At 51.0% G+C, this 25,511-nt stretch overlaps 1 protein-coding gene across 7 annotated transcripts in view; it reads left to right on the top strand.

Moving 5' to 3' along the window:
* Nucleotides 1–23,697, top strand: part of BCORL1 (BCL6 corepressor like 1) — a 62,273-nt gene extending 38,576 nt beyond the window's left edge. For all 7 annotated transcript variants that reach the window (XM_087860207.1, XM_087860208.1, XM_087860205.1 and 4 more), the window contains 7 exons: nt 1,545–1,768; nt 5,837–6,058; nt 8,129–8,295; nt 9,205–9,350; nt 16,687–16,764; nt 17,727–17,880; nt 21,641–23,697. In XM_087860207.1, the coding sequence (XP_087716333.1) occupies nt 1,545–1,768; nt 5,837–6,058; nt 8,129–8,295; nt 9,205–9,350; nt 16,687–16,764; nt 17,727–17,880; nt 21,641–21,923 (1,274 nt within the window). In that variant the 3' untranslated portion in view covers nt 21,924–23,697. The remainder of the gene's footprint in view (nt 1–1,544; nt 1,769–5,836; nt 6,059–8,128; nt 8,296–9,204; nt 9,351–16,686; nt 16,765–17,726; nt 17,881–21,640) is intronic.
* Nucleotides 23,698–25,511: the final 1,814 nt, after the last annotated feature.

Genomic DNA, 25,511 nt, shown 5'->3' with positions numbered 1-25,511 from the left:
GGTATGATAGCTGGCCTTCTAAGAGCTGTGCGTAACCTAGAGCCAATTCCTCATACTCTAGTGATGGCTCCCACATCTGGATTTGCCCTTGGTAACGTCACATGTGAGAACATATGCCACGGTCGAGGGAGGCCAGCTAAGAACTCTTGGATCTTGCTCAACCCCCTTGGTTCACAAATTGGAGAAACTGAGGCTGCAGTTATTTGTTTCCTAGACATACTGATCTTTTGCCATGTGCTCAGTCCTGTGGGGGAAATAAAGAACACGTGGGCATTGCTCTCCCTAAAGAACTTGCACTGTGATCATATGATAAAGATGCCTCCCTCTTTATAACATCTTATAAAGGGCTTTTGTATATGTTACCTCGTTGAATTCTCATACCAGTCCTCTGATGTGGAATATACCTTCTCCATTTTACAGACATAGAAACCAAGGCTGTGGGAGATTATGACTTGCCTCCAGCCAATTACACAGCTAGTGGCAAAACCACGTGACACTAATATTAGTGAAGAAGTCAGAGGAAACCCAATCTATCCCCCCTGTACCTGAGGTTTAAGACTGACCTGTGGGATGAGGCTATTGGCAATGAAGTTCCCAGCACCACTCAGGGATCTGTCTGTAAAGAGCTGTAAGAATCACAGCACACTTAAAAAAAAAAAAAGATTTTATTTATTTTAGATTGGGGAGGGGATCAGAGAGGGAGGGAGAAGGAGGGGGAAAGAATCTCAAGCAGACTCCGTGCTGAGCGTGGAGCCTGACATAGGTCTCTGTCCCACCACCCCAAGATCATGACCTGAGTGGAAACCAAGAGTCAGCCACTTAACCAACTGAGCCCCCCAGGCGCCCCTTGAATCACAGCCACGCTTTTTGAAACTAGAAAGTGCTTTGTCTAGTGAGCTGTGGCTAGAATTAGAGATGTTGCCCAGTGTATCCCAGTGACTTGATTTCCAACCAGGGAAGGCAGCAGGTTTCTGGGACTGCACATCAGCTATGTATGCCCAAGGCGCCTTCTGGTTTCAGGGAGTTTCTGTGGCTTCGATATTGGTGTCCTCAGAGAGTGACCAACCAGGCAGTCAGGTGGGTGAGCGGAGGCGATGAAGGAAGACTTCCCGTTTATGTCCCACCCCAGTATACTTCATACTTCGCTTCAGCAGAGCCGCTAAATTTGTTTTCATACTGAAATGGAGAAAGAGACAAAGGGGATGGGGGAAAGGCTGAAGAAAAAGTTCTGATTTGCTCTGGGCTATGGGGAAATCCTTTTAAAATTACCCTCATCTTGGGGACTACCAGATGGGCTGCCCCCTGCTGGCAGGGCTGGGAGTCGTCACTGGCTTGGAGAGGAGGGACTTGGATGTTGAAGCAGTGTCCACTGGAGAAGCATTTAGTGGGTTGTCGGCACCACACTAGACATGGGTAGCTGATTGTTACACAACTCGGCACTGAGATTTGACTCCCCAAAGCCTTGTGATTCCTCTTAGAGGAAGGCATTGCTTTTGTGTGTTCCATTTCCCTGACATCCATTCTTTCCTGTTTCTTGCCTTCAGATTTAAAGGCCCGTAAGCAGAAGACTTCCTCCCAAAGTTCGGAGCACCGCCTCAGGAACAGGAACCTTCTCTTGCCCAACAAAGCCCAGGGGATCTCGGATTCACCAAACGGTTTCCTCCCAAATAACCTGGAGGAGCCAGCCTGCCTTGAAAATTCGGAAAAGCCATCAGGAAAACGAAAGTGCAAGACCAAGCACATGGCAAATGTCTCAGAAGAGGCCAAGGTGCGTTGCCAGTGAGGGGAGTTGATGGGAAGGGAGCGGGCTGGAGCTGCAGGCTTTCCACAGGCTCCTTGGTCAACAGTCATCTGAGTGAGTGAATGAGTGAGTGAGTGAGTGAGTAAGTGGATGGGGAGGACCAAATTAACTCATATTTATTAAAGTATTTTGAAGTAGTTCTAGAAGAGCTGGGGGTTACATTTGCAGAATGGGATCGAAAGTTATCAGTTAACAATAAGAGTCTGCAAACTCTCAGGTTTGGTTCTTAATGGCTTTTCCTCAACAGCCCTTGGATCTCCGTTGAGTTAAGGAACAGTTGAAGAATATGGCAGGATGTTAGCCTGAATAGCTTGTTAACATCCAATCAAGAAGCTTTTGTCTGGGCTTAACTCCCTGGAAACCAGTCATACTGAGTTTTCTGAATCAGTCAAGGTAGAAAACAACTTGTAGAAGCAAGGATGTTGATGTCCAGACAAAGGTTTCTTGAGGGTAGGACTGAAGGAGTTATAGCTGCCCTCCCACTGCCAACTCACTAATTCCTTTGCTTCTCAGGGAAGCAGAGGAGCAGGTAAGTGGGCACTCACCAATCAGTAGCCAGGACAGCATTCTAGAATCCCTGTTCATAATTGACATTGTTGGGGGGTCTGATGTTCACATCATTAGTTTTGGGTTCCACATCATACCATTTGAAAAAAATCACACGGTCCTCAGTCCTCAGTGAGCTTTACATTTGAGAGAAGCAAAGATCCAGGCTCCAATGTCATTGGCAACCACACACACGCACAAAAAAAGGTCACAGTGGGCTCATTTGGTGGTTGTGATTTTTCCAGCTCTTTCCAGCTCCAGAGCAGGGATCTCTGAGTGGCACTGGCACAAGGAGGGAGACCCAGGTGCTTGTCTCCCTCTCCTTTTCCCTTCCCCCTCCTGGAATCTGGTTCCAGCTCAGACAAGGTACTTGAGCCTATTTCCTCATCTTTAAAAATGGAGATGATACTCCATGTCCTTTCCATCTCACAAGGGTGCTTGGGGGAACAAAGGAGGCAATGGATGTAAAGGGCTTTGATAATGGTAAAGTGCTCTTTGAGGTTGGTATACATCCTTGAGCTTCAGGTCGAGGCAGGGATGAGAGGACAGAGGCACGGAGTGGCAAGGTAGCAGTGACCGTTCCCTCAGACCCCAAGAGGGGGCGGGGCAGGGAGAATAAAGAAGTCAGGTCTGTGCTGAGTACTCCGTTCCCGTGGTCGTTCTTAATTTCCACAGTGGCTGTTAGAGGTAGGTACTGCTGTCCTCGTTTTACGGTGAGGAAACCGAGGCTCCAGGAGGTTAGGGGCTGGCATGAGGTTACTCAGTGGTCACGAGTAACAGAGTGGGGACGTGAAGCAGGTCTCACTACCCTGGCTCTTTTCATGTGCCTCCACCCTGTCAATGGGTGGCTTCTGTCTGTATCCCGGAGATGCTGGGGGTGGGGGCCTCCAGGCAGGGACACACTCCAATGCTGAGCAGCTCTGGTGAAAGGTGGGCATCCCCCTCTTCTTCCCCCCGCTCCTCCCCAGACACTCAGATGGCCCCGTCCCACACAAAGGTGACTGGCTGCCTGACAGTCAGCAGCACACGCTGATAGTTGTGTCTGGTTATTCCGCCTGGCAGTGTGTCTGCTGAAATGTTCCTCCCAGAGAGGTTTTATCCCTTCACAGGGCCTCCCTTTCTCCCTCCCACCTCTTTTCCTCTCCCAGTCACCACCACCTGCTCTGGATGCCCCCATGGCACGATGCTTTGTAGTGGGAAGCAGGATGGGGGAAAGGCGGGGGACGCGCCTGTGACACTAAAGCTGGGGCATTGGCCAAAGGCTTCTTCCCACAGGGGCTCTGAGCCAGGGAGGCAGAGGGGAGGGGGTGGGGGCCCCCGTTTGTTCTTGCTCCCCCCCCCAGGCAGCCTCCCTTGTCTCTGGTGGTTCTTGCCCTCAGAAGGAGAGTCACGCTTTGGCTCCTGGCTTGGCTTAGCGAAAGCCAAGGCACTTTACCCAGTACCCTCCAGTATTGCCGTTAGAGCGGCACGCTACCCTCATCGACAGTACCTTTCTGCTGGTGACTGGACCTCTCTGCCCTTTGGGGATGGGGATGCGGATGGGTAGCAGCTCTGGTTGTCTTAGAATTTACCAGAGGGGACAAATGCCCTGGGCTCTGGTCTTTTCCCTGCTGCCATCCCTTTCTGGGCTTCATGATTTTCTAGGTAACTTTTCTGTCTGCCCAGGGCTCTGCACAGAGCTGGCTTGAATCAAGGCAACAAGTATTTGTTGTGATGATGTGTCCAGCCCCGAGTGAAGTGCTGTAAGGAACAAAAGAGAAGATGACAATACAAACCCTGCCCCAAAGGAGCTTCAAACCTAGCCGGGCGGGGCGGGGGGGGAGACTTGTCCATGAAATAGTGGAAAGAAGTTAAAAGTCTGGCATCAAGAACCAGATTATTTGTTTCAGGCTAGGTGCCCTGGGTATGCGGAGAAGGAACACTAGAGTATTGTAGAATGTTATAGAAGACATAGGATTTCCATGAGACCTTGGTAATGCTCTGAGGGATTTGGATAAGTGGTATGTATTAGTTGTCTATTGTGGTCTAACAGATTACCCTCAAACTTAACACAACAAACATATTATCTCCCACAGCTTCTGGCGTTCAGGGATTCATGAGCAGCTTAGCTGGGGTCTGGCTTGGGGTCTCCCATGAGGTGGCAGTCAAGGTGTCAGCCAGGACTCCATTAAACTGAAGGCTTGACTGGGGCAGGAGGGTCCACTTCCAGCGGGGCTCCCTCGCATGGCTGGTCATTGGCAGGAGACACCTCCTTCCCTTGCCCTGTGGTGCTCTCCACAGGACTGCGAGTGTCCTCATGAGGTGGCAGCTGGCTTCCCCCAGGACAAGTGGTCCAAAAGAGAGCAAGACTGAAGCCACACTGTCTTTTAGGAAGTGGTCTTGGACGTCAAACACTGTCTCCTCTGCACTCTCCTGTTGGCTACCATAGGTTAGCCCTGTCTAGTGTAGGAGGGGCTATATAAAAGCCCAAATACCAGGAGGGATCATCAGGGGCCATCTTAGAATCTGATGAGGACAAAGTCAGCCCTCTGGTTGCCCAATGATTCATGTCCCTCCCACATGCAAGGCAGACCCACCTCTCCCAAGGCCCCCCAGAGTCTTATCCAGTTACATCAGCTCCCAGTTTATTTTTTTAATTCGTTTATGTTTGTATTTTTTAAAGATTTTATTTACTTATTTGACAGAGACAGCGAGAGAGGGAACACAAGCCAGGCGGTGGGGGGTGGGGGGTGAGGGAGAAGCAGGCTCCCCGCTGAGCAGGAAGCCAGACACGGGGCTCAATCCCAGGATCCTGAGATCATGACCTGAGCCAAAGGCAGATGCTTAACTGACTGAGCCACCCAGGTGTCCCCAGCTCCCAGTTTAGAATCTCATCATTTAACTTAGGTCCAGGTGCAAATGAGGCTCCTTGGGCCTGGTTCCTTGAGTACAGTTCCTCGAACACAGTTCTTCCCCATGTGAAGAACCCACAAGGGAGAAAGTGAGGTTCACAGAGGTTGGGCCTTAACCCAGGTCTTGTAGCTAGTGGCTGGCAGAGGCAAGATTCCAAACCTACGTCTGTCTGACTCTTGAGCCCGAGTCCTTTCCACCAGCCAAGGTGGGCATGAATGTGAGCTAGGGCCGTGGTGTGGAGGAAGGTGGGAGGAGGCCAGGGCAGGTTAGAAGGCAGGTTTTTGCTACAAGAGTGAAGGCCTTAGCAGCTGTGCCTCTTCAGTCAAAGATACCTGTCTCCACTTTTCTTTACTCTCAGTTTGCTTCACTCATTTAGAAATAGGACTTATCAAAACCTCACAAATGGGGATTGAGGCCCGTAAAGAAGGCATGCGGAGTGCTTAGGGGAAGCTGGGAAGTTCCCTCAGTCTCTGATTTCCGATCCCTTGGTCATTCGTTGGCTTATGTGGTTGAGGATTTGAGCCCCTCAGCATCTGCTGTCTGGCTGGGAGTGGATGGGAACCTGAGCTGATCCGGGACCTCATCTCATCTTTCCAGGGCAAAGGTCGTTGGAGCCAACAGAAGACACGATCTCCCAAATCTCCCACCCCAGTGAAACCCACAGAACCATGCACACCCTCTAAGTCCCGAAGTGCTGGCCCAGAGGAGGCCTCTGAGTCACCTACAGCCCGGCAGATACCCCCAGAGGCACGTCGGCTCATAGTGAACAAAAACGCGGGCGAGACCCTCCTGCAGCGGGCGGCGCGTCTCGGCTATAAGGTAGGGAGAGCCCGAGCATCGGTGGAGAAGCTTCTCCCCATTGGCTCTTCTGCGGCCTGGGTGGGGCTTTGTTTGGGGCTTCAACCTCCACTGGACTTCTACTGCCCAGTTGGCCTCTGGGGCCGCCTAGCCGCTCTCAGGGAGTGTGGGAATGAAAAGAATTGAAACATTCATAATCCCACCCATTCCTAGGCCAGAAACGGGATTTTGATGTCGTCTTGAATTTTCCTTTGTGGTGGCTCCCCCACTTAGAGGGGAACAGGGGTGATCATGGCTCACACTTCATACCCTCCAGCTTGCCCTCATTTGGGCTTCCAGTAGCCGAAGAGTCTGGTGCATTGCGGGGCGGGGCTGGGCTCCCTGCACCCACACTACTTCCCTAGGGGTTGGAAAGCAAGCGGGAAAGGAAGCTGGCATTGGCTGGGCACCGACCGATCTTGTCATGTTAAGAGCTCTGATTGCTTCATATTATTTCATCTTCACCACTGACCTGTGGAGGTAGGTTTTATTAGCCCCATTTTACACGTGAGAATATCAAGGATAGCAATGCTAAATGATGTGTCCAGGACCATTCAACTATTACATATGTAGGAATCTGAATTCCCACCAGGGTCTTTTTGATTTCCAAGTGCCAGGGTAGGGTGGAAGCCTGACTTGGTGACCATAATAAAATGTTGTTGTTAGACATTTTTGTTGATATGAACTCCTTGACCATGTATCTTTGCCCACCACCCCAATTATTTTCCAAGGATTTGCTCTTAAGGGTGGAGCTGCTGGGTTTTAGAGTAGGCCTTGATTTAAGGCTTCCGAACCCTATAACTGACTTACTTAAAGATGGTTGCATTCCCAGCCAGGCTGGTTGGCACAGGAGAACTGCCTTGACAGTGTCTCACTGGCAAACTGCCCATCTTTCTTGAGTGCCTAGTTTGGGGGCCGGGGTAGGTGCCAAGGGAGATCTGAGGAAAAAAGATGACCAACCCCTGCCCTCAAGTTTAATCTTCCTTTACTTGGGGCCAAACCAGCAAGTAGGAGACCTTAGGAGAACCACCCAGGACAGGACAGGAGCAGGTTGGGCAGCCCGTCAGGGGAGGGAGGGAGAAGGAGTCTGAGGCCTGAGGGAAGAGGTGAACATTGTCTGCATTGGTGAGGAGGGTAGGGGCCTTGCGCTCTCCTGAGTACAGGGAGCGGGATAGTTCCTATACCTCCAATACAGGCACACACTTGCTTGCTTGTTCTCTCACTTGTTCTAGCCAGCCAGCCTGTGAGCTGGCTGTCAGTCAGGATGCCTGAGCCGCCCATGTCCCCAGGGCCTGGGAGAGGGCGGATAATAGGCCCCTGGTACTGTGGCCTGCCTCTTTCCCTCAGAAGAGGGGCTGCCTCTCCCCTCCCCCTCAGCTTATTCACCCCCAACTAGCTGGGGTGCTTCTCATCCCGGAGTCCCACCTCTGGTCCTATCATGTAGCCCAGGGAAGCTAATCATTTACTATGTGAATGAATGACCACACTGGGTTGTATTCAGAATAATCCTGATTTGAGGGGAGGGCTAGAACTGCCTGCCCTGGGATAAACATCCAGGGACAGTGCTTAAAACAATTAAAACCAGCGTCCAGGGATAGGACTTCAACCAATTCTTTCTTCCTTGTTCTCCAATTAACACTAGAGGCTGTGTTTGCCACCACATGCCTCATTTCTCTGGTCTGGTGCTGTCTTGCAAAGCTCCAGACTAGGTAACCAGTGCTCGGGGAGTTGAGACCTGAGAGTTTGAGCTCCACGTGGGCAGGTGAGCCTCTGCGGACCTCACCCCAACAACCCACAACCGGATGAGTGAGTATCCTTGGCCATAAGACACATCTACCCACTGCAAAGGAAATAGCTCAGAGCCAAGGCCCTAGCCATGGCACCTCAGGACTGACTTTGTTGACGAAAGATTGTGAGACTTGCCCATTAGTCCCTGGAATAAAGTGCAAGCTCTAAGACTTCCTCTTTGGACATTTGGAGAGCTTCAAGCCTAACGGGTGATTTCAAGAATTAGGCCTCTCTTTGCTCATGGAGCTGTCCCTGTTCCTACAGGACGTTGTTCTCTACTGCCTCCAGAAGGACAGCGAAGACGTGAATCACCGTGACAACGCTGGCTACACGGCCCTGCATGAGGCCTGCTCCAGAGGCTGGACTGACATCCTGAACATCCTGCTGGAGCACGGGGCCAACGTGAACTGCAGCGCGCAGGATGGCACGAGGCAAGAAGGCCACTCCCCACCCCACCCCCCACCCCCCCAGCTCAGCCCCTTACTCCAGAGAACTTGCTGCAGCCTGGACCTTCACAGCACAGCAGGCCTCATCAGGAAGTGTTTCAGGAAGACGGCTATAGACTGCAGGGGGAAGCGGTTTAGGGCAGGAGTGGACGAGTTCCTGGCCGGCCAGCCCACACTGGTTACTAAAGAGAGGTTGGGGTTATCTAGGGATCATCCTGTCAAACACAGCTTTACCAGGAGCACCACTCAGCCGTCCCTCACATCCTCCTGGTGGTGCATCTGTCTCTGGCAGAGTCTTGGGCTTTAGGAACTGGGAGGCTGACCTTAGGGTAACGTCCCAGATTTGATTCTTGATTTGATGTCTGTACACTTTAAAAACAAAAGACACCTGCTGTGTCTTAAAGAAATTGCACCCATTCACCTCTGTCGGAGGGCCTACTTCCTGGGCCAGATTGAGACATGAGCTGCTTACCAAGTAAGGGGACTTGGGTCAGAGGATGCAGGCCACTCCACTGATCCTGGCTCCAAGGCAGTCATCCAGATCTTTCTGTTCATACCCCCAGCATCTGCTTTAAGTTTATCCTCGGTCAGGGGGGCCCGTTCTCTCCCAAACTCCAGAGCAACCAGTGCAGCTAAGGGTACCTTAGGGCCTGTCCCAAAATATAGGGAGAACCTAAGAGAGAAACGGGAGGGAGGAGAAAGAGGCAGAGAGAGGACAAGGAAGTGGGGAGATCTGATGGGGGGTGCAGTCCAGAGGTGGTTCTTCTGCCCTAACTCTTACCCACATTATTCTAGGCTCATCTTATGTTACTTTCCCCTGATGAAGTAGCCCAAGGCTAGACACCCAGGTTCCCACTTGGGCCCCGTTGTCCTCATCCTGTATCACCTTCGCAGGCCAGTTCATGACGCGGTGGTCAATGACAACCTGGAGACCATCTGGCTCTTGCTGTCCTATGGAGCTGACCCCACACTGGCCACCTACTCGGGACAGACAGCCATGAAGCTGGCCAGCAGCGACACCATGAAGCGCTTTCTCAGTGGTAAGCATAGCCCAGGCTTGAAGCCATCATCCTTGGGGCTGGCCTCTCATTCCTGAACTCCTGAGGAGATATTCTTCATCTCCCTCCATCTCAAACAGCTCCCATGAGGGGCGTCAGCCCTCTTTACAGGCTTTCCTTGAATTGTCTCAGAAATCTCTATGCACTTTAAAAAGCCCAGAGGTCCACTTCCTCTTGTTCCCATGCCATGAGTGCCCATATCGCACGCATCCTCTTCAGGGCCATGGCAGCCCACAGGGACCCATTTCCCAGCGAGGTATGTGGGGAAGGCCTCCTTGGGAGACAGCGACCCTGCTAATAGATTGAGCTAGGGGCAACATGTGTTGACCCCTGTTCTGAGTGGGATGTTCGTTACAAAGAAATGATACTTAGCATTTTGCTTTTGTCTTTGTACTTTCTCCTTGTTGATGATCAGAGTAGAACCCTTGGGACCCCTCCTGATGCTGTATTTCTTTTTTTTTTAAAGATTTTATTTATTTATTTCAGAGAGAACGTGCTGGCGCATGAGTAGGGGGGAGGGGCAGAGGGAGAGAGAGAAGCAGGCTCCCTGCCGAGCAGGGAGCCCGATGCAGGGTGCAGTGCTACAACCCTGAGATCATGACCTGAGCCAAAGGCAGACTCTGCTTAACCGACTGAGCCTCCCAGGCGCCCCCTGATGCTCTGTTTCTCACAGCCCCTGCCTGTGGTAACTGACGTTCCTCTGCACCCCCCTGTTCCTTTTTCTTCCTCCCTCACCTGGCCCCTCTGGAAAAGTGTCCGGTGTTCAGGGCCATGGCAAGGGCCACAAGAAGATGTGCATTTATTTTCTCATGAGTGGATAGCCACTGTCTGTCTGCAGTTAGATAGCTCTACCGAGTTGGGCAGCAGGGCAGAGGGAAGGAGGGAAGTCTAGAATGCGCATGCTCAGTGGGAATCTCCTCAGACTTGACTGAATGAAGGAACCCCACTTCCTTAGTGCATCACAGCTCAGCCCTTGTTCTAGCAGTTTCTTCTTCAGACTGCCAGAGTGCTGGACAGGCGAAGCAGCTGGCAGTCATCTCGTTGACCCTCTGTGGAGGCTTCCGTGTTTGTGGTTGAGCCCTTCTCAGACCAGGAGCCCACAGGACCAAGGGTTTGCTCAAGGCCACTCATTCTTGCCTGGCCCTTGTTAGTCCCCACCTCCCTGAAGATGCATTTCTGGATTCCCAATCAGGGGATCATTTATTTTTCGAACAAAGGTTAACTAGGTAGCGATGATGGAGGGAGACACAAAGGAACATGAACTAAAGGTCCCCATGGGAGGAGGACTAGATGGGAAGCACCACCTGGATACTAATAAAAGGCAAAGGGGAAGTGATGGGAGGCTGTGGAGGGAGGCCTTGACTCCTGCTCAGCCAGCCTCCATCCAGTCCCCAGTCAAACCAACTAAACCCTGCAGTCACTGGTCACCGTGTACAAACCTCAGGCCTCCCTTTGGGACCCAGCCCTTCTGGCTAGGGGCAGTACTGCCTTTTCCCTCCTCCTAGCCCTGGGGTCCCGGGCCCCTGTCCAGGAAAGGTAGAGCAGCTTGGGGATGCTCATTTAGTCATTTGTCCTGAACTAGTGATGACTCTTGTTCACTTTGGCTGCACTGTCATGGGGGCACAGGGCTCAGGGCAAGCCACCCTTTGTGGCCTTTTCTCCCATACCATGTGCTACGTGCACTATCTTATACACACACACACACACACACACACACACACACACACACACACACATACACACATACTGTTTGCACTCGATTCCCAGAAGAAGCTGGCACAGATGAACACCCAGAACTTCTCAATATGATAAAAACACTGCATGAAGCTCTGTCTCTGATCAATAGGTTTAACCCAGGGGCTTCTTTTAGGGCTAGAAACTGCCCTTCTGAGGGCCTCGGGGCCCTCTGGATCCAAATAAAGCTACCTCTGACCACCTTTGTGAGCAGACAAACTCTTTTCTTCCCTGACCCCTTCTCCAAAATCCCAAAGGGATTCAAATGTTGAAACCATTTTCAGTAGTTAAAAATTTAGAAGCAAACACGTTTTTCCTTCTCATTTCCATTAGCTAATCCCAACTACTAGCCACCCTTTCGATGCCTCCTTAAACTAACCCGAACGCCAGCCCATGTTGCAGAGTCAGGAGAAGACTTATCTCTCTCTTTTTTAAGATTTTAAAGTAATCTCTATAACCAGTGTGGGGGCTCAAACTCATCACCCCGCGATCAAGAGTCGCATGCTCTACCAACAGAGCCAGCCAGGCGCCCCAAGAGAAGACTTTTCTTAATTCTGGCACTTGGTTGCCTGTCCAGGCTAAACACCTTCATTGAAATCTTAACATTGCTTCTCAAATTCATAGGCATAGAGCTTTAGCTTCATAATGGGGTACAGTAAGGAGTGTCAGAACAGGGCTACCTCTTTTCCACGAAGATATCAAGTGCCCATCAAAGGCAGATCTCTGGCTGGCTGTTTGGGACAGTGCTAGCAAGCCAGGCCTAGGGCCTCGGCCCAACACCCCAGGGAGGCAGGCACTGGCAGCGGTCAGCGGCTCCTGGGAGAGGGGACTTGGGCCCAGAGTTTGTTTTAGAGGGATGAGAAGACAGTACTCAGGTTTTTTTTTTTTTAATTGAGGTGAAATTCACCTCATATAACCATTTGGAAGTGAATGGTTCAGTGGTACTTAGTGTATTCACAATATTGTATGCACATTGCCAGGAGCTTAATTCTTTGAACGAGTAATTTTCTCTCTTTTTGTATTGCGACACACCCTCCCCCCCCGACCCCCAGCGAATCTCACAGAACCACTGGATAGGGCTGCATAGTGGCTGCAGGAGGCACCATGGGGTTGGAAGTTTGGGAGGCGTTTCCCTCACTGCCCCACCTCCCCAGCCTCTAAATTTGGATGCATTTGGGTGGACTTCTGGATTTATTTTTTTTAACCTTACCTGGCTGGCTGAGGTATTTAAAAAGCTTTTTGCTTTTCATCCCCAAGCATTTGCCTGACCAGACTCTCTGTAGATTAATTGTCTTCTTCCTCCCCCCCGTGGAGATCCCACTGGGCAGAAGATGAAGGCGAATCCCTGTAGGGCTCCATTTTCTGCAGGTGGAAAAGACGAGTGAGAGCCTCAGTGTTGCTGGTGGTGTACAGCTTCCCTCTCCTTGTGCGAGGCCCCTGTTTTGGAAAAGTCTGAGAATTCAATCTTCTTTTAAATACACAAAGGAATGTCACTATTTACAAATATCCTGTAGTGAATCCTTTGGCAAAGCAGAAGATGCTGGCAATTCATCTGGGTTGTAAGTGTAGATTTTTCTGTATTGAGTTGGCTTAAGGTGAGGCCCATTTCTCCTGAGATCAGGAAGGGTATGGAGGCGCCCCTCATCCATCCATTCATCTGTGTGCTTATTGAACTCCTGTTGGGTTTCAGGTAGGGCACTGGGTACTGGAGGTCAGGCAGCGGAGCCCTTTCCCTCTTGTCCTCAGGCTGGAGCGCCAAGCCATCCAGACTCTTGGAGAGGCCTTTGGAAGACCTCCTCCTTGGGCCAAATTACAGGCAGGCATGTGACCGATTTGCCTTTGACCCTTTGAAGAAAAGAATAATATCCAGGCTAGTCAAGGGAAAACAGATTCGTGTCCTTCCTCTGTCAGAAAGAATGTGGCGGCCGAGGGGAGTTGTTGCATTTTGGTTTGGGGCATCCGAGGAAGGATGGGACTGCTTTTTCTTCCACTGATGAAAGGGTTAGCAGTGTACCCCTCGAGGTCACGGAATCACAGGTTTTGTTTTTCCTGCCCGAGACCTCTGCCATATGACCCTGTGTCGAAGACCACTTGTTTTTGGTTCTCTCCCCTTTCATGTCCCTCAGCTGGTGACTTGGTTGGAGGACACAGGGAGTGGTATGGTGGGACCCTGAGAAAGAGAGAAACTCTGATGCCAGGGTGAATGCTTACACTGAGTACTTTAACATTTTCTTTTGTGGAGACGAAATTCACAGAACATAAAATCAACCACTTTTTTTTTTTTAAAGATTTTATTTATTTATTTAACAGAGAGACAGCCAGCGAGAGAGGGAACACAAGCAGGGGGAGTGGGAGAGAAAGAAGCAGGCTCCCAGTGGAGGAGGGAGCCCGATGTGGGGCTCGATCCCAGGACTCTGGGATCACGCCCTGAGCCGAAGGCAGACGCTTAATGACTGAGCCACCCAGGTGCCCCTAAAATCAACCACTTTGAAAGGAACGATTCAGTGGCATTTCGTGCATGCACAACATTGTACAACCACTGCCTCTATCTGGTTCCAAAACATGTTCATCACCCCCAAAATGGCCCACACCCACTAAGCAGTTGCTCTCCATTCCCCTAACCTCCCCAGCCCCCAGCAACCACCCATCTACTTCCGGTCTCTGTGGATTTGCCCATTCTGAACATGACATATAAATGGACTTGTACAACACGGGGCCTTTTGTGTCTGACCTCTTTCACATGGCATCACGTTTTCGAGGTCCATGCACGTGGTGGCATGTTTGAAGGCTGAATAGTATGGCATCGTGTGGCTCTGCTACATTGTCTTCAGTGCCTCACCAGCTGAGGGATGTTGGGGTGCTGTCCACCTTCCTGCCGTGGTGACTGGCACTGCTGGGAACGCGTGTGCGCATATAGTGCTGTGAGGACCTGTTGTCAGTTCCTGTGGATATATGCCCAGGAGCAGGGTGGCCGGCCTGAGGGCACTTTTTGGAGGAGAGGAAAAGAGTAAAGGACTGAAAGTGGGCAAGGGCCGGTGGAGGGAAAGGAAAGGCACTCTTCGTCCTGACGGTACGTGGAGGCCTGTGAGGCAGCGGGACCAGAAGCTGCAGCATCCCAGAAGCCGGGCAATTGCTTCTGGTGCGCAGCTTGTGGGCCTGCTCCGACGGCCGCCTCTCTGCTCCCGCCGATTCACATTGGGCTGCCTCAGAAAGGCAGATTCACCTGCAGATGACCAAGATTAGCTGTCGGTGAGGAAAGTTAGTGGCCTGTGCCAAGCCGGGGGCTCTGAAGGCAGTCCCTAGAGAGCAGCCCCAGGAATGTGGTGAGCGAGGGCTGCTCTGACAGAGTCATCGTGTGACCTCCTGCCCCCCCCCCGGCATGTTTCAGCCTGCTGGTTAAGCAAGCACACTACTTTTGGTCTCACCTTATAGTAATCCCTCCCTCCCTTTCTTCCCTGTATATTTATTGAGCTCTTATGATGTGCCAGGAACCTGGGCTTAGGCCATGGGGAGACAATGATGAACGAGACAGACGTGGTGCCCGCCTTCTGGAAACTGACGATCTCACGCCTTCATCTCCCATGACACCTAGCACAAGGCCAGGCACAGAACGGGCACCTACCTAACTGATGCTTCTGGAAGAAACTCCTTCCAAGGCTCAAGGGGCACAGGGTACAGAAAAGTGCCCAAACTGCCCGTCATGACCTCAGAGTTATTTTGCAGAGTCCATAGAAAAGATCTAATGTACACGACTAAAGGTTTTCCACTGTAACTGTTCAGCCATTATTTTGAAAGCTCTCTCTGGCTGCTTTTTCCTGCCAGAAGAAAGCCGTCATCTCCTAGAAGGTTGCTAAAAAGTTATTTCTTTCAGTAGCTCACAACAGCTAATAGGCATTTTTGCTGATAGGTTGTGTGACCCAAAAGGAGAGGCTATTGGAGTGCGGTGGTGCCTTTCATAGGGGGAAACTAGTTTCGTGCCTTTAGGAGGGGCTGCCACCGTCCTCTTGGGATTTGGCTTCCCAAGGGCACCCTCACGTCGTTTGTGCCCTTTAGACTCTGGCCCGTCCTTTTGCCCAGGTGTCGCTTGAGGGCAGGTAGCAAGCATACAGAGCTAAGTCAGCTTGCCAGCGGTGCTAGGTGGCATGTTGGCAACCACCGGGCCACGTGCCTACAGATGACGCAGTTGAGTTTGTCATGAAAATCTGCTTTTTGTCCACGTGGGGTGAGACAACTGCATAGATGCTGCTTAGCCAGGAAATAAGGAGGCGAAGCGGCAACCTGCTGTCAGTCCTCAGGTCAAGTAAGCAGCAGGTGGTTTAAAATGTGTTTATTGTGGCAAACTACTTAGAGCAAAACATGTACTATTTTAACCATTTTAAAGTGTACAATTGAGTGACATTAAGTACATTCATAACGTTGTGCAACCATCCCCGCTGAGCTTCAGAACGTTTTCATCGCCTCAAAAGGAAACCGTGTGCCCATTAGGCAGTCACTTCCTGTTCCCTCCAACTACCAGTCTGCTTTTTATCTTTCTAGATTTGCCTGTTCTGGACATTTTATATACATGGAATCACACAGTATATGGCCTTTTGTGTCTGGCTTCTTTCTTTTAGTGTAATGTATTTAGGGTTCATTCATGTTGTAACATACGTCAGTACTTTGTTTTTTTTTATAACTAAATAATATTCCATTATATGGCTAGACCGTGTTTTGTTTATCCCTTCATCAGCTTAACATTTGGGTTGTTTCCACTTTTTTTTCCTTAATTTCTTTCTTTCTTCCTTTCTTTCTTTCTTTCTTTTTTTTTTTTTTTTTTTGGCTATTGTGAGTAGACTTGCTATGAACATTCATTTGTGTGTAAGTTGTTTGAACACCTGTTTTCAATTCTTTTGAGTCTATACCTAGGAGTTGGAAGCAAAAGGTTTTAATGAGGATAAACTTGGCCCTCTCCCCCATGTTTTCCAAAGATGAAACAGACGGAATTATGCTTCCTTATCTTACTTTGAATTGGAGAGATCCTGATTGGCTATATGAACATTGTGACCTGCAGGGAATTGAAATCTTGGGAAAGGTCTAAGATTCTGCTGGCAGAGTCTGTTCCTTAAACCACTGAGAGCAGGGATCGCAGACCTACATGCCTTCAGGCTGATGGTGTAGGAGAGGGGAGCAGGCTGGGTGGGGACAGTGGAGCAGAGAGCGCACATGTCCAACTGTTGACATGCAGGAATGTGGGACACAATGGTGCCAGATTTTCTGATTTTTTTTCCAAGAAAAGTTGGAAATCCGGATTTTTAGGTGAAATCTCTCAATTTTAAGAACTTCAATGTTAATTAACTTTTTTTTTTTTTTTGGGTTTAAAACACTGGGCCAAACCCCAGGTGGTCAGTGGGCTAGATTTGGCTCCTGGCTGCTGGTTGGCAACCTCTGATTAACAGCAGGAAACGTATCTCTCTATGGTAGCTCCCAGGCCCTCTTGTGGTCCTTTCTTCCCTTCTCCCGTCCTCCTAACCTTCTATGGACATACTTTGTTTCTAGATCCTTCTCCAGCCTACCCTCGTCTTACTGCGTTCTCTTCTTCCATCAGATCACCTCTCGGATCTTCAGGGCCGGGCAGAGGGTGACCCTGGTGTGTCCTGGGACTTTTACAGCAGTTCTGTGTTGGGTAAGCTTGGAGTTGGATTCCTCCCATGCTAGTCTATGGTTCAGAGATGGGGGATTGGTTTGGGTTTCATGGATTCTTCTCAAAGACAGGAGTGACCCTGTGGAGGCAGCCTTTCTCCACCTGTTAGTAACTTACAGACCCTTGCAACCCAAACCGTAGCCCACGCTCCCCCAAGACTCAGATGCCACAAAGCCACCCCTCATTAGCAGCCCTCTCCCACTTCTGCCCTGGGTGTTGTTTCCCCTCTCTGTCCCCCAAGGGGCGTTCTCCTCCCTCGCTTTGTCTTAACCCTGCCAGAAGCCCCTGTTGTGCATCGTCCTCTCTTCTGGCCCAGCCCCTCACCTGGCTGCTCTCCTTCCCTCCCTGCCCTACCCAACCGTGCACACTTTCTGAGACAGCTGCCCTCTCCCAAGCCCTTAACCTCTGACCCAGGCTTTCCTCTCCTGAAAGAGTCTTTATCTGTGACCGTCAGCTAGCACTCACCCCTTGGGCCAGGGCTGCAGCTTGGGGGAGGTGCCCACCCCAGAAGCCCTGGGGAGGCTGGAGCAGGAGAAGGTTGGGATGGAATGAAGTGAGCCACACCCAGACATGCTGGCTGGGGAAGGGAACTGGCTGAGCGGCCCCTCTGGGCTTCGGAGAGCCCAGCAGGCCAGGCAGGTGTTTCTACCTTGTCTTTGACTGCTGGTAGTATCGACAGGCTTCATCTCTAACAGCCGAGCAGCTCACCCTTCCTATCACCTGGCTTTTTTCCAGCTGAAAGGTGGAGGAGTATAATGAATTTCTGGCCACAAAATAATGTCTTCCAGGGATAGAACTTCCATGGGCTCTCCCAAGGTGGGAGCCATAGGATCAGCAAAACTGGGCCCCACCCACCTTCAGGCCCCTTTTCTTGTTGGAGCATTTCTTTTCTTCAGTTTTGTGCATGTAGCTAAGTCCTAATATCCTATGTGCTGTCCTTACAGAGGAAAAAGATGGCTTTGCCTGTGACCTCCTACATAATCCTCCCGGGAATTCTGATCAAGAAGGAGATGATGTGGAAGAGGATGATTTTATGTTTGAGCTCTCAGACAAGCCTCTTCTCCCTTGCTACAACCTTCAAGTGTCAGTGTCCCGCGGGTAAGTGTCTAAGAGATCTACAGGGACCGAGTGCCAGGATCCTGGCAACCCCTGGCCTGCCTCCCTGGGAAGGGTGGAGCTCTCCAGAAGGAAGCAGAGACCTGGTGAGCAAACACTGGAGCTTGGGAAAGCTGACATATGAACAAGGCCAGCCTGGCTTTCCCACCCTGCTCAGTTATGTTCGGAACAGAGGCTGTAAGCTCTAGATATATTGATTGTATGTTCTTCCCAAACCCTAAATCTAGATTCGTTCTCTGAAGGGTTCTGCTGCTGTTCCTGGGTGTAAGAGATGATCTGGGAGATATTTGGGCTAATGAACTATTAGAATCTCTGAAACATTTTTGTGGTTTCTGGGAACAGCCAGACAGAATATTTGAAATTGAGATTCTTGGAAAAGCCACGACATATGGTTGCCATAGCTAAGGGGCTGCTTGGGGTCCTTAAGTAATCCACGGGCTGCTTTCTTGTAGCCTTCATGTTGGTGACATGATGGCACAGGCGCTGTCATCTCAGATTACTGTGTATATTATTAACAGGCGTCACCCATTTCTGAAGACTAGAATATACCTGACACCATTAGACTGAACCCGGTTTAATCTTTACTTGATGATCCAGAAGGGAGTTGGACAGCCCGCGGGGCCGTGGTTCTGGTCGGCTTTCACTTGGTGGTAGCATGTGGCCGTGCTGCTTAGGAGGATGCTGGATGACCTGTCCTTTTGTTCTTAGCCTCCATCATTCAGTATTTTCTTCTTCTTGGTGTCTTCACATAGTTCAAATACCTTTGCAAACACTCTTAAGGGTACTTTTCCTTTGATATCTATTTTTAAAATACCAGACCCTGTTTTTGTTTAAAAGTGAAAGCACATGGGGGCGCCTGCGTGGCTCAGTCATTGGACATCTGCCTTTGGCTCAGGGCGTGATCCCAGGGACTTGGGATCGAGCCCCGCATCAGGCTCCCCGCTCGGCGGGAAGCCTGCTTCTTCCTCTCCTACTCCCCCTGCTTGTATTCCCTCTCTCACTGGCTGTCTCTCTCTCTGTCAAATAAATAAACAAAATCTTAAAAATAAAAAGTGAAAGCACATGAAGAGCACATGGCAGAGATTGGGGAGGACGAGGGATCGGGAGCCCTTCAAGTGAGTCCCACAAGTTGACGACTCTAACCATTGGGCCACAAGTGTCTGTGCATCCCTTCCCCCAGGGCCTGATAAGAATAAAAATAGCCTATATGATATGATGACAGTGGTAGGGATCAAGTTTCAGGGGCTTTTGGTCCTTATTCTTCTGGGCATGAGCTGATTCCTGAGGGTGGGGCAGGGCCTCTGGGATCTAGTATTGCACAGTTAATTAATTCCTCCAGAGTATTCAGCACCTCCTTCTCTGAAACAGGATGTTGGGCCGTAGGCAGTAAAAGGACCAGGGTAGTGTGTGTCAGGTGTGGATGGAACGCGAGGTGACCAAGAGCCACTAGGCACACAGTGAGCCAGGCAGCGAGCAGGTTTTAAGTTGAGAGTTTGGTCCGGGCAAAGCTGGTTCTCCTGACCTTCTGGCCTCCCATCCTCCCGTGCCTCTTCGGAACCTACGCTTCCCCACAGCTGCAACACAAAGGGAAATACAGATTCTCCAAGAAGTAGGGAGGGTGTAGGGGCACCTGGGTGGCTCAGTCAGTTAAGCTCCTGACTCTTGGTTTCGGCTGGGGTCATGATCTCTGAGTCATGAGATCCAGCTCCCAGTTGGGCTCTGTGATGAGTCTGCTTGGGATTCTTTCCCCCTCCCTCTCCCTCCCCTTGTGCTCCTCCCTCCACTCACTTGTGCTCTCTCTTTCTCTCTCTCTCTCTCTCTTTCAAATAAATAAAATCTTAAAAAAAAAGAAGTAGGGAGGGTGTAGAGTGATGACCCTGAGGCCCTGCAGGGTTCGGAACTGCCTTCCGAATCATCAGAGCAAAGCTGAATTCAGATTGCCGACTGTTAATGTTCTGAGGGTTCTTTTCCGTTCTTTGGAAGCGATGGTGCATGTGTATGGTACCTCTAGTCCCTTTCTCTGAACCCAGAGCTCTCCATTTCCTGATGGTGCAAGAAGCGCATTGACCCTCACTGGGAAGAGCGTTGCATTTTCCGGAGAAGTCTGGGTAGAAGTGGTGTGTGTTGTGCAGAACACGCCGTCCTGTAGCCGTGTCTTCAGCAGGCGCACCGGCTCAAACTCCGAGGGCCCGAATACAGCCTTCAGAGCCTCTCCAGTCTGGTGGAGGAGACAGACGAGTATACAGTTAGCTCGACTAAAAGACAAAATGTCCAAAGCAGATTGATTACTACAAAAATGTCACACAGTTCAGCAGGGTGTCAAGTGACTAACAGGCGTTCCCATCCACCCTGAGCCCCATTCCTGTGCCACAGCAAGAACCACAGTTTACATTGCTTTTTTAGCCTTTCTGAAATGGGCTGTGTTAGAAGTATTATAAAAGGGGTGTGAACCAAGTGCCATGCGACTGTGGAAGATGGCATGAGCAGCCAGTTTCCCGGGGGGGGGTGTGCCTCACCAGTGATCCGACATCCGAGCTGGGCCCCAGAGCTGGATGGAGGGCGTGGTACAAGCAAAGGCTCACAAGTTTGGCAAGTTCAGAAAACAGGGCTTGTCCTTCATCCAATGGCTGGCACTTGGTGGGGGGGGGGGGAATACACTGTGTGTGAGTGTGTCTCTGTGTGTGTGTGTGTGTGTGTGTGTGTGTGTGTGTGTGTTATGGGGGGAGACTGGGCTGAAGAGGTTGGATGGGGTCATGTTTGAAAGGTCTTGCCATAATATCATGGTAAAGAATTTGGAGGTTTTTTTTTTTTGTTGTTGTTTTCTGGAGTTTTTTGTTTTTGTTTTTTGCTGGAGGTACTGAGAATCCATGGAAAGCAGTTCAGGAAGTGAGAAGGTTGGCTTTTTCTTTTTAGAAAACGAATAGTAACAGAGGATCCAGCGAGGGCGGGTGGGGGAGCAGCAGAGTGACTCTTGGCAGAGGGAAGCCAGTTCGGAGGCCAGTGCAGCCACTGGGAGCAGGACAGTGCCATGGGAGGAGGGAATGGCGTGGAATGGGGACCATTAACGTGGGGATGCAGCGTGTCTTCCTGGTTTGGTCAAAGCAAGAAGCGTGTGGCCCCTGAGCAGCCTCTCCAGCACCCCTCCCAGCTGTCCCCAGGCTGCCGCCTTGGCCGTGCTCAGCAAAGTCAGACTGGCTGTAATGTGAGCTCCAGCCCTGCGGAAAGGACGGTGCTGCCGCTGGAGAAAAAACTTGTCTAATGCATTCCAGAGCCAAAGAGAAATGCCTTTTAGATTACCCGCAGTTTAGGCCTTTCTCCACGGCTCCCCGTCTGTTGGGGAAGGTCTCGGAGAACAAGGAGGCAGGGGAAGCAGGAGTGAGAACAGGAAAGGGAAACCAGACCAGACCGGGTAGCAGGGGTCGGTTGCAGGGGAAGAACTGGTCCCAATAGATGGTAAATTCCAGGTTGTGTGGTGCGGGGGAAGGCCTGGGGATGCCTGCTCTGAGCTTTAAGTTCTGGAAGGTCCCTTCTCCTCCTGCTCCCACTTTTTGGGACTAGGTCAGTCACGGGTTGAGTGCTGGAGCTGGAGAGTTTTGCCTTGGTGCCACCCAAGGAGGCCAGGGTTCAGTTTGGTGGGGGGGCTAGCCAGACTGGCAGCCTTCCTGGGCCTTCCGGAGTGTTCCTGGCAACCCACTGCTTCCGCCAGCACCCCCTCCCTAACTCCTACTCTTCCCTCTTCCAGGCCCTGCAACTGGTTCCTCTTTACCGACGTCCTGAAGAGGCTGAAGCTTTCCTCCAGGATCTTTCAGGCTCGGTTCCCGCACTTTGAAATTGCCACCCTGCCCAAGGCCGAGTTCTACCGCCAGGTGGCCTCCAGTCAGCTTCTGACCCCAGCTGAGAGGCCCGGAGGCATGGAGGACAGATCGGCCCCAGGCTCCTCTGAGACTGTGGAGCTGGTGCGGTACGAGCCAGAGCTCCTTCGGCTCCTGGGGTCCGAGGTGGAGTTCCAGCCTTGGAACAGTTGACCGGGGAAACAGCCCCTCCCTTTTCTTCTTTCTTCTCCCAAGTTCGCCCTTCCCCACCTCCCATGTCTTTCCCCCACCGAGCACCAGACTGCAGAATGAGGCAATAATACGGACCAACAAGAAGCCGCCTTATCAATGCCAGCATTAGTGACTGGATTTTTTTTTCCCGTTATGATTAGTTCTCATCTCCCTGTCATCGTCTTTGTTGTTGTGGTTGGTGATGGGGGTGGAAAGTTGAACTCCACGTCTGAGGACAAGAGGTCCCGGGGATGGTGGGAGGTGGCGCCAGGGTGCCTTGGACTGGCCTCTTTTGTGTGTGACCAAGACCACACCTGGGCCCTGGGTGGCCTCGGCCTGTCTGGAGGAGAAATGAGAAAAGCCCAAATCTCTGAGCACCCCCTCCGTTCCCCTGTGTTCTTCTGTCTTCCATAGTATTTATTTTATTAGTATTTAATTTGTATTGTTTCATTGGTTTCTGATAAGTCTGTATCACTGTGACGATTTGAGACAACTTGTTGTATTGAGGGACTTTCTTCTTCACCTCCTTTCTTTGTCTTTCTTGATCAGCTCTGGAGCTGCTCCCTCCCTCTGACAAAGTGACTCCCGGGTTTGGGGAGGGGGCAGGAGGGGCGGGGGGGGGGGGCGGGCGGCGAGAACCTGTGACTAATGAAGGCGGCTGGTGCTGGCCTGGAGCTGGGGGTTGAGGGTAATCCTGAGGTTTTGGTGCTCCCCCCCCATGTTTTTGTTTCACTACCCCCCTCTTTGCAGCAGCCCTACTGTCTTGAGATTCGTGTGTCTGGGGAGGGGTGGATTGTGAGGGGTGGGGGGTTAATGGGTGACTGTTTGGGGAGAGTCCAGAGTGGGCCTGCAGACTAAGGTCGCCCCCTCCTCACACTTCCTTCACTGCTTCCCTCAGAGCGCAGAGTGCGCAATATGGGCTTGTTTCCGCATCTCCGCCCCCTCCTCCAGCCACCCACCCTCTCCTGCCTTCACCCTTTCTGGATGCTGAGCCCCTCAGCTCCCAGCCCTTGACCCTCACCTCTCCCCCTTGCCAGACTCAGCACCCCCTTCCTCTCTCCTCCCTGCTTCTCCCTCTGCCCCCCATTCTCCTTCGGAATCTGCAGAGGGCTCTGGGATGGATTGCCAGATGTGAGCTCCAGGCCCCAGCTGTTTCCTAGACGAGGGCAGAAGGCCGGGCTGCAGCTGGGCTCCACTCCCACTAAGGGACCTGGGGCTGATTGTGTGGCCCTGCCAGGCCTCCCTCCTGGCCTCCAGCACTGGGTCTGTTCTGGGAGAAAGAGGGAGAGAGGGAGGAGCTTGGGCCGTTTCCTGCCCCTGCCCCATCTGTGGCATTGTCTTTCCTACCGTTGTTCTTATTTTTCTACCAATTGCTATTTTTTCCAAACAATCCTTGTAGAGAGTATGTACCATCCAAAGGCAGGAGGGCCTCGCTGTGGCCGGCTCTGGTTGGAGATGGTACAGTTTTATTGTACAGGTGCTAAAACAACAACAACAAAAGAAGAAAATGGAAAAAAAAAAAGACAAAAAAAAGGCAAAAAAAAAAAAAAAAAGCCAGTTTGAGGATGGGACAATCTGTTCTCTGGAGACTCCTGACCCATGCAGGAGCATTGGTGGTTATTTTCTTTGTATTGTGTTTGTTCTTTGTTCCCAGGGGGAAGTTCTAGGCCCCCTTCTGTAGGACTGCTCCCCACCCCCACCATACTGCCCAGTTGGTTTTGAACAGTTGTTCTCCCTTTAAAAAAAAAAAAATATATATATATATACATATATATGTATATATATGTATATGTATATATATATATATAAAGTTGAGGGGTTTTGGGTTTTAATTTTTGGTTTTGTGGGGGTTCATGGTATTATGTGGTTTATTTTATGTTTGCCTTTACCTTTTTGCATTTGGGTGTGTACTCTGGCTGCCCTTTATGTTTCATTTTAAGCAACTGGCTGTGGAGTCAAAAACACTTGCATACTGAAAACCTGCGTCAGGGCTTCTGTCTCCGGTCTTTACTCTTCTCCCCGTACTGGCTCTTCTGTGGTCAAAGCAGATGGGCGTCCTGATGAAGTCAGTGGGAAACCCCTGATCCTGCCTTGCAGTTTGGGTACAACGAATGAGGACAAGGTGGCGGGGCTAGTGAACATTTGGGCCACTGGGGCAAGAGCTGGAAAGAAAAGGCAAGGCAGGGGCACATCCTTGGGGGGGTGGGGAGCGGTGGGGAGAATGGAGTACCTGCGTGCGTGTGTGTGTGTGTGTGTGTGTGTGTGTGTGTGTGTGTGCGCTCCTTGTTTGCCATAGGGGTAGCAGGACTGGAAGGAGGAGGCCTCGTAGGTGGCTATAAGGAATGATCCTCTGTAACTCAAGGAAATCACCTGCCCGCCGGCTCCCTTGCCCTGGGCCGCCCACACCCGCATCTGACCCCACAGTCTTATTACTCCCTCACTGTTGTGCCCGTGCTCCCCCTGCCCACCTGCACAGTGCAGTCCTTCCATGGTTCTGGCTTCCTAAGACCCAGCTACTATGGAGGCAAGATGCCCATCCTGGATTTTACACCTTTTCTTCCCACTTCTGAAAAACCATGGTAGAAGTTCCAATTCCTTCTGACTGCTGGCTCCAGAATGGGCCTGTTACTGGTTGAGGGGAAGGAGATGTTTGATAGGCCTGGGATGTTTAAGCTATATTCTTAGGACCTCTCACTGTGGCCTAAGTCTCTGAAGACCCCTGTCAGTGTACAGGTGAGGGGATCTGTGGGTCTGGCCAGCTGGAGGTTCGCCAACCCCAGGAGTGAACTGTGAGCTGCCCTTTGCTCAAGCCCTAGGAGCACACTTCAACCCAGGTCTTTCTGCCCAGATGGAGGAATATCCATTCCTTTGAGCCACAGCATTAATCCTTATTGGCCTTTGCTTACCCCCTTGCTGATCTTGATGCTTCTAGAACAGTTGCTTTCTCATGTTCCCAAATAACCATATAACTGCACTGATTTGAGCTCAGTCCTTTGTTTGGAACTTGCAGTTAAGAAATCAGATATGTCAGTAGGTCACGAAAGCTATATGGTGAGTGCAAGGATTCAGTGCATAGGCAGGAGCACTGGGGTGGTTGGAAGGACTTCCTGGGAGAGAGGGTGCCCAGTTGACACTTCAGTAGAAAAATAGGAATTAGGGGCACCTGGGTGGCTCAGTGGGTTGAGCATCTGCCTTCGGCTTGGATCTTGATCTCAGGGTCCTGGGATGGAGTCCTGTGTTGGGCTGCTTGCTCAGCAGGGAGCCTGCTTCTCCCTCTGCCTGCCGCTCCCCCTGATTGTGTTCTCTCTCTCTCTCTCTCTCAAATAAATAAAATCTTTATAAAAAATAGGAATTAGGGGTGGCAGGGAAGAGTCTCTGAACTGAGGGGACAATCAGAGCAAAGGCTTAGAGACAAATAAGAGGGTAGTATGTGCAGGAAACTACAACCCGCTTGAGTGTCACTGCAGCTGGAGAGGACAGATGGGGAGGGAGGGTGCAGGAGTCCTGCCAGGCATGCCAAGGAGCATGGCTTGGACTTTTGCCTTAGGTGATGGGAACCATGGGAAAACT

This window comes from Ursus americanus, chromosome X, assembly GCF_024610735.1.
Source record: "Ursus americanus isolate L20-20 chromosome X, mUrsAme1.1.p, whole genome shotgun sequence".
Classification (NCBI taxonomy): Eukaryota; Metazoa; Chordata; class Mammalia; order Carnivora; family Ursidae; genus Ursus; species Ursus americanus.
This window is presented reverse-complemented; position numbering and strand designations above follow the sequence as displayed.